The sequence below is a fragment of the Apaloderma vittatum genome, unplaced genomic scaffold (genome assembly GCF_000703405.1).
Source record: "Apaloderma vittatum isolate BGI_N311 unplaced genomic scaffold, ASM70340v1 scaffold15376, whole genome shotgun sequence".
In the NCBI taxonomy this organism is placed as follows: domain Eukaryota; kingdom Metazoa; phylum Chordata; class Aves; order Trogoniformes; family Trogonidae; genus Apaloderma; species Apaloderma vittatum.
Genome location: NW_009721391.1, coordinates 66,769 through 80,146, shown reverse-complemented (window position 1 = coordinate 80,146; position 13,378 = coordinate 66,769). Strand labels below are relative to the sequence as shown.

The 13,378-nt window shown below is 35.7% G+C and overlaps 1 protein-coding gene across 2 annotated transcripts in view; it reads left to right on the top strand.

Moving 5' to 3' along the window:
- The window catches only part of PHKB (phosphorylase kinase, beta), a 65,276-nt gene that overhangs the window by 22,141 nt on the left and 29,757 nt on the right, over positions 1 to 13,378 (top strand). For both annotated transcript variants that reach the window (XM_009871372.1, XM_009871373.1), the window contains exons 8-13: positions 2,501 to 2,564; positions 7,251 to 7,346; positions 9,197 to 9,394; positions 10,078 to 10,135; positions 11,032 to 11,109; positions 12,992 to 13,150. In XM_009871372.1, the coding sequence (XP_009869674.1) occupies positions 2,501 to 2,564; positions 7,251 to 7,346; positions 9,197 to 9,394; positions 10,078 to 10,135; positions 11,032 to 11,109; positions 12,992 to 13,150 (653 nt within the window). The remainder of the gene's footprint in view (positions 1 to 2,500; positions 2,565 to 7,250; positions 7,347 to 9,196; positions 9,395 to 10,077; positions 10,136 to 11,031; positions 11,110 to 12,991; positions 13,151 to 13,378) is intronic.

The window sequence follows — 13,378 nt, the reverse complement described above, 5'->3', positions numbered from 1 at the left end:
TATCTAGCTTTGTCTTGTTCAGAACATACATACTCCTATCTGTTGTTAATTTTACCATTTCTGTGCAAGTGAAGTGCAGCCCTCAGACTCTTAAGGATGCTTTAATTTTTTACAGTCATGCCTGGCTCTTTGCCATTGTTGCTCTCATGTTATCTGGGCACATGGATCCTCTAACAAAGTGTTTCGTTGTTGTTTTTCCTTGTTTAGCAGGAATTTATGCCAAATGAAAGATGGCAACGAAAATGAAAGTGTGATTGGTTGAGTGGATAATCAGTTTTAGAGAAAAGAAAATAAAAATTTTAACTCTGTTTTTGTTCTCTTTTTTTAAAAAAGAGTATTTCAAGGAATTACTGGCTAATAAATGGTTAAATTAATTGGTATATTCTGTTTTTCCCAGAGTTCTCCCAGATCTTAGTTTTAGAGGGTTTGTATGTGTTTAGTTTGTTGTTTGTTTTTTTTTTACTCTCCAAAGTTGTATATTCTGTCCAGTTGGCAAAACCAGTGTAGCTGCATCTATATGGTTGTTAACTGAGAGCTGGGTCAACAACTTCCTCTCCCTCACAGGGAAAGGCTTTATGGAAGGATGAACCTTTTGGCTCTTCTTTCCACTGTTTTTTATCTTGCTAAGGTTGGAGGCTTTCTTCCTGCGGTGTTGATCTATGTCCTCATACTCTGTTCTGTCACTTTTGTTTACCCTTACGGTCTTTTTTTAACTCCAAATCTTTTGTCATGTCAGCCTGATTCATTCCGCTTTTTCTTTTTTCGATTTTTTGCTAAATGTCTTCAGATTTGTTAAATTTCCAAGACAACAAGGCAGACATCTGTACTTTCCTGTTATTCTGCTGTCTTCCTCTTCTGGTGTCTCATTTATTCAGGTTCTTTTTGACTAAAAATATTTCATATTAATTGTAAGCTCCTTGGAAAGCAGAGCTGCTTTCTAAAGGAATGGGCAGTTAGGAAGAAACATGAAACTTGATTCTGAAAGAGGAGTTTCAGAACTGGCACAGACATTTAGGGGATAGCACACGGAGTGTCAATGAAGTCAGTAAATGACTGGGTTAGTTTCTATAGAAATGGAACAGAGACAGGTAAAGGTGCATTGGTCAGAGGCTCTGTGGTTAAGGAGACAAAGGTATAATTTAAAGGTTTTAGTTAAATGAATAAAGTTGGGAGAAATACACTGGGCTTTGTTTTGCTGGATGCTCTGATTCTGTTTTGACAGATCACCTACAGAATGTAAAAGATGTTTGTTTAATTAGGTGGACTTCTGTAGTATTTCTTTCCTGTACTTTTATGTCACCACCTAATAAGCACTGTGAACTCTCTCCCCTGCCCTGAATGCTGGTATTCCATTAGCAGAACTGCCAGAAATCTGGTAGCATTATTTAGATCACATTTTTAAACTCTAGCGCTGTTGAGACCTAGTTCATTTAATATTTTACTTTTTGATGCTCTGTGACCTTAACATCTAGAATTTTTGAATCAATGTGCAAAAATTTAGCATCTTATGTGTATGATAACGCTTTAGATGCTTATTCAGTTGAACGAACACATGTGAAGTTGGCCTATCTATAATTATATATTCTTTAAAACAACATTTCGAAATACTGCTCTCTATCATACTTCAAATTTCATATACAGCTGTTAAATGCATGTGAATTTCTATGAGCTTAGCTTTAGCTTTTCTTTACAAAAAGTCATCAAAGGCGTGTGTGCATTGAGAGCGAATGCTCTTTTTTTTTTTTTTAAATCCCACAAGGGACATATAAGACTACATTATCTCTTAAATGAAAAGGCCTTGCAAAAGTCTTCTTGTGTGTATTTTTATATGTACTGTAAAATTTTCATAATCAGTAATAAATTCTATTTAATATATAATTTAAAAATGATGTAATGATTAGTTATTTCAGTGCTTAATGTCTTTAAATATAAACTTGCTGACTTAGAAAATTGGTGGTAGTACTTCTGGGTCTTGTTTTCTTTGTGATGGATGCTAGTCATGGAGTAAGTGAAATGAAAGGTATTTCACTATGTGGTTGATAGAATAAAATCCTCCTTTTCTGAATCTAGATTGATGAGTTCTTTTATTATATTGAAAATTAGTTGGAAATTAGTCGTTTAAAATTTCATTGGAGAGCTGGGTTGAAAAACTGTACTGAAATAAATCTTTTGTTAATACACGATTAGCAGGATCTTGAACTACATAGTGCCAGATGTCTAGCAGCAAGGTGAGAACTGAAGTGCTTTCTCCAGATGGTCTCTGACATTTGACAACAAATAAAAATGCTGAAAAGGATTTAAGAAAACCAACTACCCAAAGCAACCCACCACCAAAACCCCCTGAACTTGCTGCATCATCGTTTTATTGACTAAAGGTTAAGCACAAAATTAAAATCAATAAAAGGTCATAGCTGTGAAAGCTGTCAAATGTGTTAAATTTTAGTCTGTGCTTGAATTATGATACCTCTGTTCTTTTGTTGTCGTTTTGTTTTCTCCTCAGCTCTGTGGGGATGGCGAAAGCAGCTTTAGAAGCAATTAATGGTTTCAATCTCTTTGGAAACCAGGTAATAAAAATGTTTGTTTTCTGTCTTTTTTTTTCTTTTTAGCAGTAGTGATTTACACTATGGAATAGAGGATATTTAAAAACCCTTAGCACAGTTTGTTAGATGGTAGGAGTGCAGCTAAAACGAAAGTTGGATAGAAGCACGTGTGTGCAGAACACTTCTAAAACTTGCTGGTGCAGTTTGTAAATTGTGTGGAAGGGAGGGTACGTTGGTCACATGGTGGGGAGCTCAGTGCACAAAAGCTTTCTGTGTTGCACTGTTCTCTTGGAAACTTTCATCCTTTTTGACTTGTAGCCGATGGACCTTGCTCACATCTCCAAATGTCTGTATTTCATACAAACTAAACATTAATTGATGAAACATGCTTTATCGCTTCTTAGGGTTGAGTAACACTCAAAACTTCGTTTAAAAAAATGACATGCATTTACATGAGTAGCCTTTTATGCTTACTTTTTTTCCCCTGAAGTCACGTAGTATATGATCCTTTTGAGTTTTGATAGTTTTATATTGTGAACTTGAAGTACTATTTGTGTATTTTTGGATAAAGTTTCTGTATACTCTTGCTGGCTTCAAGGTAGGATTTTTTTTATATTTTTTTTTCAGTAGTACCTGTGTCCTCCTTTTGTCTTGTAAGTCAGATGGAGCTGACTTCTAGATGGTAATATTTGTCTGTTCTGAATATTCAGCTTTAGGACACTTCATGCACTAGTTTGCCATACAGAAAATAGTACAAAGGAGAGAAGTTAAAAGTGCTAAAATTGTGAATGGTAAATCAGGGGAACTGTCAACTGCTCTTTGTGGGAGCTAATGAGGATAAGCAAGGTCAACTGCAAAGGTGTGACTGGGAGACAATCCAAATTACATGCCAAGTTCCTCTTCTGTATTGCTTGATTTATTAAAACCTGATCAGTTAGTTGTGTCTCCATTTTTCTATTGGTAAAATGGAAGGTGTGGATCGAAATAGTGTTACAAAATATTTATTAGCACTATTGGACAAAAAGTTCTTTCTTATAGCTTATTCACATAAAAACATCTGTTAGACTTTTTAGAACTTATCAGATGCCTGGGACAAAAAATATAGATTACAGTTTGTTATAAGTAGTAAGCTTTCTATTATTAGACCCTGCTTTCTCTTACAGCATAAACCAGGGGATCCTCCTAAGCAAGGATTTCTGACTCTGTAGGCTTAGACATCCATTACAATTTTGTGGATATCTGTTAAGAGTGGGGTGTTTTGAGTTGTTGCGGTTTTTTTATTTGGGTTGGGGGGGTTGCATCTATTTATTTGTACTAGTACTGTGGTAAAATAGGCTTGTTCTGTTTCAAAAAGACTTGACCATGTGATCTGGTTTGGTTTACACACATTTTAAAAGCTGATGTTACATGTTAAGATCCAGGAGCTAGTAAGGATCTTAATGATCAGACATTATACACACATTGTCAGTATTGCAGAAAAAAGATTTCTCTACAGTCTTCACTTTCCCAACAGTCAAGCACCAGGAAATGCAGCTGCTGTTTCTTTTTCAAATGATTTTTTACTTAATTCTGAAATGGGCTAATAAATTGCTGAAGCAAAACCAGTTTACGTGCTTTGAGAGTTTACTTCCAAGATATTCAGCATAAACAGAAACCACTTTGACCTTCAGTGTGCTGCAGAGTTTGTCTTTGTTTAGCTCCAGCTGTGTTCCAATAGCTTGGAAAAATCCTGCTGAGCCCCTCCAGAGAAACTTGTTTGCACCTGCACCAACACTAGTGCAACGCGCATCAATCACTGCTGGCGCTGACAGACTCCTCAGCCTCTCCATGCAGATTTTTCCACTCACACTGTAGATGCTGGAAGAGACTACTAAAGGCAAATATGTAGTATTGTAGCTATATGCACATGCGTTATATGTCTTTGAGTATATTGTGACAGGGCAGTTTTCTCTGTGCATTCATAGATGCATGCACAGAAGACAAAATAATGGTCACCTGTTGTTGATATTCACGTTAAACTGTTCTTTTCCTCCCTTCACAAGTTCTAGAAAGTATTAAAACCTAATATATTTCTCTAAGAAATCATACTACTACTTGCTCTGTAACAAAGTGCTGCTTAACTGATGTTCACATATTTTTATGCACTCTTTGCATCATCTCTAGGGGCCAGAATAATTATGAATTGAAAAATGATTGGCTTTTGGTTTAATGTGAATTTTGTAAGCTTCAATGTAAGAAGGAGCTCATTCATGGTTTCTAAATGCTGTTCATTTTTATCTCCATCATACCAGAAGTATTTCATAGAAAGTGGGAGCTGTAAGCATGAAAATACAATCAAGCTGTAATCCTAATGTTCCCTCTGCAAAAGACTTAGTTACGTATTGAGAAGACATTTTTAATATAACAGATAAGCTATTTAGTTTCTCATTATGTTGCTCTATATCGTATGCTGAATTTCTTAAATTTATTCCCAATGTATTGTATATTTCTGAAACAAGTTACAAATCTATATGAACTAGTTAAAAACTGTTAAATTGGCATGAGAATTCTGTTGTAATTCTTAGCTGTGCATTGATCGTAGCCAGATCCTGAAGTCATAGTGTTGTTCTAAGTTCTGCTGAAGTTCATATGGAAGAACTGTAAAAGTGCGCCAGAGTTGTTGGTTTTTATATTTATTTTTTATTTTACATTTAGGATGCAGTGTGAACTGATTGTTTCAGTTATTATGTGGTTTACTTAATCACTTCAGGCTCATCACTACTAAAAGTACTGCAACTTTTTTTTTGTAGGCTTAATATAGTTAACTCGAATCTCTGGTTTCAGAGTATCGGTGTCTAAATAGCTTAGAATGTGTATCGTAGAACCCATAGAACATTTTTGGCTGGAAGAGACCTTCAAGATCGTTGAGTACGACCTCTGTCCTAGCCCTGTCAACACCACTCAACCATGTTCGTCGGCACAACATCCACCCCTGTCTCTTAAACACCTCCCGGGATGGCGACTCAGCCCCCTCCCTGGGCAGGCAGTTGCAATGCCTGACAACCCTTTCAGTAAAGAGGTTCTTACTCGTATCCAACCTGAACCTCCCCTGTCACAACTTAAGGCCATTTCCCCTCATCCTGTCACTTACCATGAGGGAGAACAGAGCAAGGCCCACTTCGCTACAACCTCCTTTCAAGTAGCTGTAAAGAGCAATAAGGTCTCCCCTCAATCTCCTCTTCTCCAACTTGGTAGCTAGTAAAGAAGAATTCTGTTTTAGCTACAGTAAGTTTTAGGAAAAAAATTACATATTAGCAAAAACACTACATGAGAGAACATGTGTTGACTGGCAATGTGAGTTAATGATCTAATGAATTACGTGTGTGCACTGTGCACTTACGCACTGAGATGGTGCTGCAATCGGTGAGATGAGCACTGTGTTGAATTTGACCTAGTCATTGTATAAACAATTATTTGTAGATGAGGCACATGTCCTGTATAAGTTTGTGGAATAATTATTGTTTAAAAAAAAATCAAGCTTTTTTAAGGTGTCCTTACTACAGAACATTACAATCTTTAGAGAATTGAAAATAGTTCATTTGTAAAACAAGATGCTTGTGGGTTTCTGAAATGCAAATTAGTCTGCTTTTGAATCCCCAAAGAATCCTTTACTGAAGCACAGATTTTGAAACTGCGTGTTTACACATGTAGACAGATTGTGTTCAGAGTTTGTAGATGAATTTGGAGATTTGTGAACAATCAGAATCTGGATTAAGAAAAAAGCAAATGAGATTTATTTGGGTACATTCTTATCTCAGCACTGTTCAGTATATCTTGCTAAAATGATTAAGAGAACAGAGAATATCTTCCATGAGGATAGTGGAAAAACATGTTTTGTTTAGCCAAGCAAAGCAAAAGCTGAGTATTTGTATGACAGCTATGTATAATTAGAGTGCAGCTAAAGAGTAGGGAAGAAAAAGCCCTCTGTTGTTTGGCAAGTCAGCTGAATGGATGCTGGTTCTGGCACTAAAAGAAGGGTGGCTAGCTAGTTACGTAGGAACTTAGTTGAAAATTATTTTTTTAAAAAAATTAGTGAGGGTGGGGTCTCAGTGGCTGAATATCTTAGGTGTATCAGCTGAGAGGAATAATGAAACAGCACGTGACAGAAGAATTTTAACTTAAAACTACTTTTTTTGTGTTTCTGTAAGCTTGCCTGTAGTGCTGATGCACTACTTGTCTTTTGAGTTAATGATAGTTGCACGTGGTTCTTGAGAAATGCTACTCATATTTTTTCCTGAAATGATGGAAGTCCTTTTCCAAAGCAGTGCCTCGGGTGTGAATATCCAGTTGTTCGTGTTCTGACTGACTTGTAATGGAATAGTCAGTATCACTATTTGAAGTATTTCCTGCAGTCGGAGGGAGAGACAGCTATTTTTCTCTTGGTCCTTAATACAAGCATTATTTTTCAAGAATTAATGGAAAAGTTCCTAGCTTGAATGAATCTTAATTCATAATCAGTAGTAGCTTAAAATGTCTAATTTGGGGTACATTTTACTGTATATGAAAAGTCAAAATGTTTTCAACTTGATGTATGTTACATTTTCTGATTAAAATTACCAACTACCAGACGTAACTACAACATAACCTAAATAAAACAATGAATCAGTTAGTTTCACTGAGATATGCTAAACTTTCTACCCTTCTTAAATAAATTTAATGTTCTGTTCACAGGGTTGTTCTTGGTCTGTTATATTTGTGGATTTTGATGCCCATAACCGTAACAGACAGACTCTCTGTTCACTGCTACCCCGAGAGTCAAGATCTCATGTAAGTAATTGATGGAGATTCACCTCAACAGAGTGTGGAGAAAATAAATGGGTATAAACATAATTCTTAGTTCTGTGGTGTCCATTATGTTCCGCTTAATAAAAACAGAAATTTGATGGAAAGTTGTTAATTTTTCCTTCTTAAATGTCACTGTGATGTAGTTGTTTCTCTGAGGTGGAATTGTGACTGAATTCTTTATTAGTATTTAGGTTAAAATGATAGCTCGTTGATAGCTTTCTAAATTCTAAAACAGAACTTAATGTAATAATGATGTGCAATAACTTAAGTAGGGTTTGTGGTCTTGGTGATTGTTTTTATTTTGGCCTAGTCTCCACTTGTACTCTCAATGCTTGCATTTTTTGAAACTATTTTAGCTTTAATTCATTCTTTTGTCTAGGGAAGCCTGTAAGGTTGGCTTATCATAAATATCTGAATATAGAAGATTTCTTGTTGCTAAAAGCTACTGCTTCACTCTGGGGGCGGTGAGGCACTGGAAGAGGTTGCCCGGGGAAGCTGTGGGTGCCTCATCCCTGGAGGTGTTGAAGGCCAGGCTGGAGGGGGCTTGGAGCAGCCTGGTCTGGTGGGAGGTGTCCCTGCCCACGGCAGAGGGTTGGAACCAGGTGATCCTTAAGGTCCCTTCCAACGCAAACCATTCTGTGATTCTATACTGTTACAAATAAGTATTTTCTCAGTGAATAAATCTAAGTGACATTAAGTGTGGATTCATTTCTAAAAAAAATCTTTTTCAGTGCTAGGATCAAATGTAAATTTGTTTTCTGAAAATCAGTAATTTAAAATGAGTGATAGTTCTACGTTTTTGTTAATTCTGGGATGTAATAGTGGTTTTGTTCATGAAACAGATTATTAAACTTCAGCATTAATAGTTTACTCATTGCGTAGAAGAATTACAGCAGAGTTGTAATCCTGGATAATTAAAATAAGAGGAACCATCAGCTACTTTTTTGTTGTCTGGTGGTCTTTTGCAGTTTACTGTTTGCTGGGGGCTTGAAATATTCCAACAGAAGCTGATTTCATAAGTTATGCTGTAGAAGCAATCTTTATGTCTTTTTTTTCCCCCTGTTGTGGCTTCACATCAATGACATCAGCAAAATACAGTATTTTAAATGGCTGAATATCTTAGGTGTATCAGCTGAGAGTAATAACGAAACAGCAGGTGACAGAAGAATTTTAACTTAAAACCACTTTTTGTGTTTCTGTAAGCTTGCCTGTAGTGCTGATGCACTACTTAGTAATTTTTCTTGTCTTTTGAGTTAATGATAGTTGCACATGGTTCTTGAGAAATGCTACTCATATTTTGTCCTGAAAGTATTTCCTTATCACCTTCGTTGTGAATCAGAGAGGCTTGTTTGTTACAGCACCTGAAGGGTATTCCTGAAAAAGCTTTTCAGAAATGATAATTTAATCATAGTTCCTTCTTAGCATTGCCCCTTCATAAAATATTTGTGATTCTTTTCTGAGCATAGGATACCCAAATGTTTGTGTTTCCTCCAGGAATAACCTGGAGGATATTTTTTGTTTCTAAACCCACAAAGTTCTAGAATGTATTCGCTTGTCCCTGAAGATTATCAGATTAAAGTAGGTCAGATTCTCAGCTGAATGAGTTTTCTTATAAATCACATATCTGAATATTTTGGTTTGTAGTTTATTTTTATACATTTTTAGAAATCTTATTTTGCACAGTATTTTAATATATTAATTTAATATACAACAAAGATGATGTTCCAAATGTGTATTTCACTTAGTAAAGTTAAACAGTCTTTTTTTTGTGCATAAAATGTCAGAAATCTAATTAAATTTGTAATACGCTATTTCTCCCTCTCCTTGTACAGAATACTGATGCAGCTCTTTTACCCTGTCTTAGTTATCCTGCATTTGCTTTGGATGATGAGGTTTTGTTCAGCCAAACACTAGATAAAATTATTAGGAAATTGAAAGGAAAGTATGGGTTTAAAAGATTCCTGAGAGATGGGTACAGAACAGCGCTGGAGGACAAAACACGACGTTATTATAAACCAGCAGAAATTAAGGTAAAGGAATACCTGGCCTATATAAGGATAAATTTTGGTTTTCTAAAATGTTTAAGCAGTACTTAAAAACAAAACAACCCCCCTACAAAATTCCACCAAAATGCAGAAGAAACAAAAGAAAAATGTACAACCCCTCTGTATTTGCAGTTTGAATCACACATTGATTCCTAATTGCTTCAGGTGAAGGAGATGCATTTTGTAATTTGAGAGATTGCTAAATCAGCAAGTTGGTAGTTGATTTGTTTGTAATAAATGTGCTCCCATTTACATTTTGGGTACAGTTGACTTCACGTAACAAATAAGGAAGTTATTTATCATTTTATTTAATTTCACAGCTGACTACAGTCTGAGCATATAGAAAATAGTTTTGCGTTTGACCACAGGATTTATCAGTAAAGGCTGTCTAAATGAAAATTTACTTTTTTTTCTCCCCAATAGTTTCTCTGTCGAAAATAAAACACAGATTATATAAATATTCTGCTTGAGAATGAGCCATAGCATATGTAAGGGCACAGTTTAAGCACCCATGGAATTAAGCTGTAACCTAAACAAAAAGCCGATGTACTAAAGAGGTTTTACATTCGTGTTTGTCTTTTGCTTTGAAATTTTTCAATGCAATATTTAAATACTTTTTCTTAAACTAAAAGCAATGAAATTGTCTGATTAGTTTTTCTTCTTTTCAGCTTTTTGATGGCATCGAGTGTGAATTCCCTCTGTTTTTTATTTTCATGATAATTGATGGTAAGTACAGCTTTACATTCCTGTTTTTTAAAGGCATTAGAGAGATGAGCCCTTAGAGGAAAGATATATTTCAGCATTTTTAATGTGAACTGGTTTTGGAATATAACTTGATAAGGGTTTTTTGAAAGCTTAAATCTGTGACATTCAATGCTGCATTGCCTTTTAAGCCTTAAACTTTCACAGTGTGTCAGAACTTCGCAGCAGTACTTGAGAGAAAAGGAAATGGAAGACGAGAGAACACACCCACGAACTGAATGTTGCAGCAGGTCTTTTCAAGTTGGATATTCTGTTGTAATTGAAACAGAATTCAGAAGAAAAGACAGCGAAACAGAAAAGGCCTGGTTTCTCTTTGAAATGCCACTGCTTCCTTGCTTCCTGACCATGTTTTTCCATGTAGCCAGTTATTCTGATGCAAAGAGAGCAAACCCAAAACAACAACAATACCACTACCCAGATCTTGGCTTGAGGTCAGGAGACATGCCAAAAAAAGTGCACTGGACAATTTCAGGATGGAAGCTAAAACTCACACAGAACAAAAGGCTGAATAAGACAGTGAGTAAGGGTTACAGCCATCAAAAAGGCCTGCAAATGGATGAAAATCTGGCCATACATTTTGGGGTTTTTTTCCCTTTTGTGTGTGGAATAGTTTTCAAATAAGGGGCCCAGGGAGGGGCAGAGTAAGCTGCTATCTGCCTAGAGTCCTCTGTGGCCACCCACAGATTAAAATACTTTGTTTGAAGATGTAATAAGGTTTCAGAATTGATTTTTATAAAACTGAGGAGAAAGGCATTGACATTTAATGCTGCCCACTTGCAGATATTTTTTATTTTTTCTGAACATTAAGTCACGGGAAAGTTATTTCTTCCATTAAATCCATTTTTTTCGATCTTTTTTAGGAGTTTTTAGAGGAAATCCTGCACAAGTAAAGGAATATCAGGATCTTCTGGATCCTTTGCTTCAACATACATCTGAAGGTATTACCTGATAAAAGCTACAGTCTTTTAGAAGAATGATTCATTGATGTGAAATTACAAAAATGCCAACATTCCTTCTAATGGATGTTGCAGTAGGAGAAAAGGAGAAGTAATAATATCAGTATGTTTCTTGATGACAAAATACTAATACAAAAATAATCGCTTTCATGTAGATACATTGCATCATAAAGTGCAGTAATGAAAGCAATGTTACCTGGAACAAAGCTGCTGATGCAAGATTTATGCTGTACCCAGTCACTGCTCCCCTCCCTCGCCTCTGCTTCATTATTTACAAAGTTCACTTCTGCTTTGCAGGAAAATATTAACTGCTAACAGTCAGATCATTTCAGTGTTCCACCTGGATACAGCTGAGGATTACTTGCATCATTCATTGTCACTTAACTTCACAAGATTTAAAAAATAATTTGATACATGCATAGGAAATAGTTGCTGGCTTAGAGCAATGAAAATGGTGATGTGTTAATTTTCATATAAATGTTCTCTTAGTTAAGTTTTGCACACCAGAATTTTGGTGGAACTGCAGACAAGGCTATTGATGGCCTACAGGCACATCCATCCAAAATTCAGTTAAAAAAAAAAAGGGGGGGGGGGGAAATACGTGGGAGGAAAAAAACTGGCCTGAGATCAGAACGAGTTTCAATATACTGACGATCCACTTTCAAGATTCAGCATCTTTAGTCACCTGTTCTTGACATCTGTGGTACAGTTACACAAGCAGATGCAGAATATTTTAGTCTCGCTTGTTCTTTAAACTTAAGAATTCTTGTTGCAGTGAACTAGTTTCTGTAAGAAATACAAACGTTTCCATACCAAATTTTCATTACATGGCAAATTTTCTGACCTTGCTGATCACTGCTTTTTTCTAATTTTTTTATGAGTATGTGAAGTTCTATGGACACCAAATTAAATCTTGTGGTTCCTCTTGCTGAATGTCATCATGAATGTCTCATCTTAGAATTTCTGAGTGTGTTTTGATACCTCACTCATTTATATATTCTCTCTCTAGTAACTCTCACTTTTTAAGTTTTCTTAGCTTCTTGCCAGCATTTTTTTGTCTAAGAAAATAGTCAGACACTACAGTGTATCACCTGTTCTTTATCTAAATAAATTAAACATTAAATCAATATTAAGGTGAAATTTAATTTTGCAGGAAGCATGTTTATTTACTTTTGCATTGTATATAATTAGGTCAATCATTTGTAATTATGTTTCTAAATTCCTGATTCTTGTCCATTTAAAAAGTATTGAAATAAAGGTTATTGACCTATGCTAATCAGTAGCTTGAGGCATAATTCTAGATACAAGCTATGCAGTGTTTCAATGAAACACTTTCATGTTACAGAATTAAAATCCTGGGTTTAACTTGTTTTTGTGTACTTGCAAAAAGTTATAAATTTTCATTTAATTAAATGTTTGACTACTTTTGGTCAAGATTTTAGTTTTAAAAAGTTGTCTGATACTGAGCTGGTTTTAAATGTGGGGAAAAACAGTGTTTCATTCTGATGCAGCTTTCATTTCTTATGGTTATGTTTTGTTATCCGTACTGCATTTTGCTTCAGGTGACAAATATTTTTGGGGAGGTTTTGCATGGTAAGGTGCTACACAGTGTATGTGTTCTAGGAAGGAATTTCTGTGGAAGTGTTTGGTGAAAAATAATGTAGTTTAATATTGCCCTGGGTTTCCTACACTGTGGTTTTGAGAGATAACAATGAAAAACAACAGTCTTTCTGTTCAATCAAATTGTTGCTAGGGGACAATTTTTCCTATTTTGAATCCACTTCAGCTATATTAAAGGACTGCAATCAAATAATAAGGGAGGTGGAATTTATTTACTTACTGTATTTATTTTAATACTCCATAGGTTGTCCTGTTGTACCCAAGTATTACTATGTGCCGGCTGATTTTGTTGAACTGGAAAAGAAGAACCCTGGCAGTCAGAAACGGTTTCCCAGTAACAATGGACGCGATGGGAAGTTTTTCTTGTGGGGACAGGCAGTTTACATCATCGCAAAACTCCTGGGTAAGAGGCTGTGGAAATTCTGTCAGATTTTGACTTGTCCAAAGTGAAGGATATTTCTCTTGTTCATGTTTTCCTTCAATCTGAACAAACCCATTGGCTTCAGTTTTGAATAGACTGTGGGTGGTGTGTGTGTCCCCTCTCTGCTTTGGTACATACGTGATAGGCAAAAATAGCGTTTTTACTCTACGTTAAAATTCTATGCTGCATGCAGCATACTGTGAAGCTTAC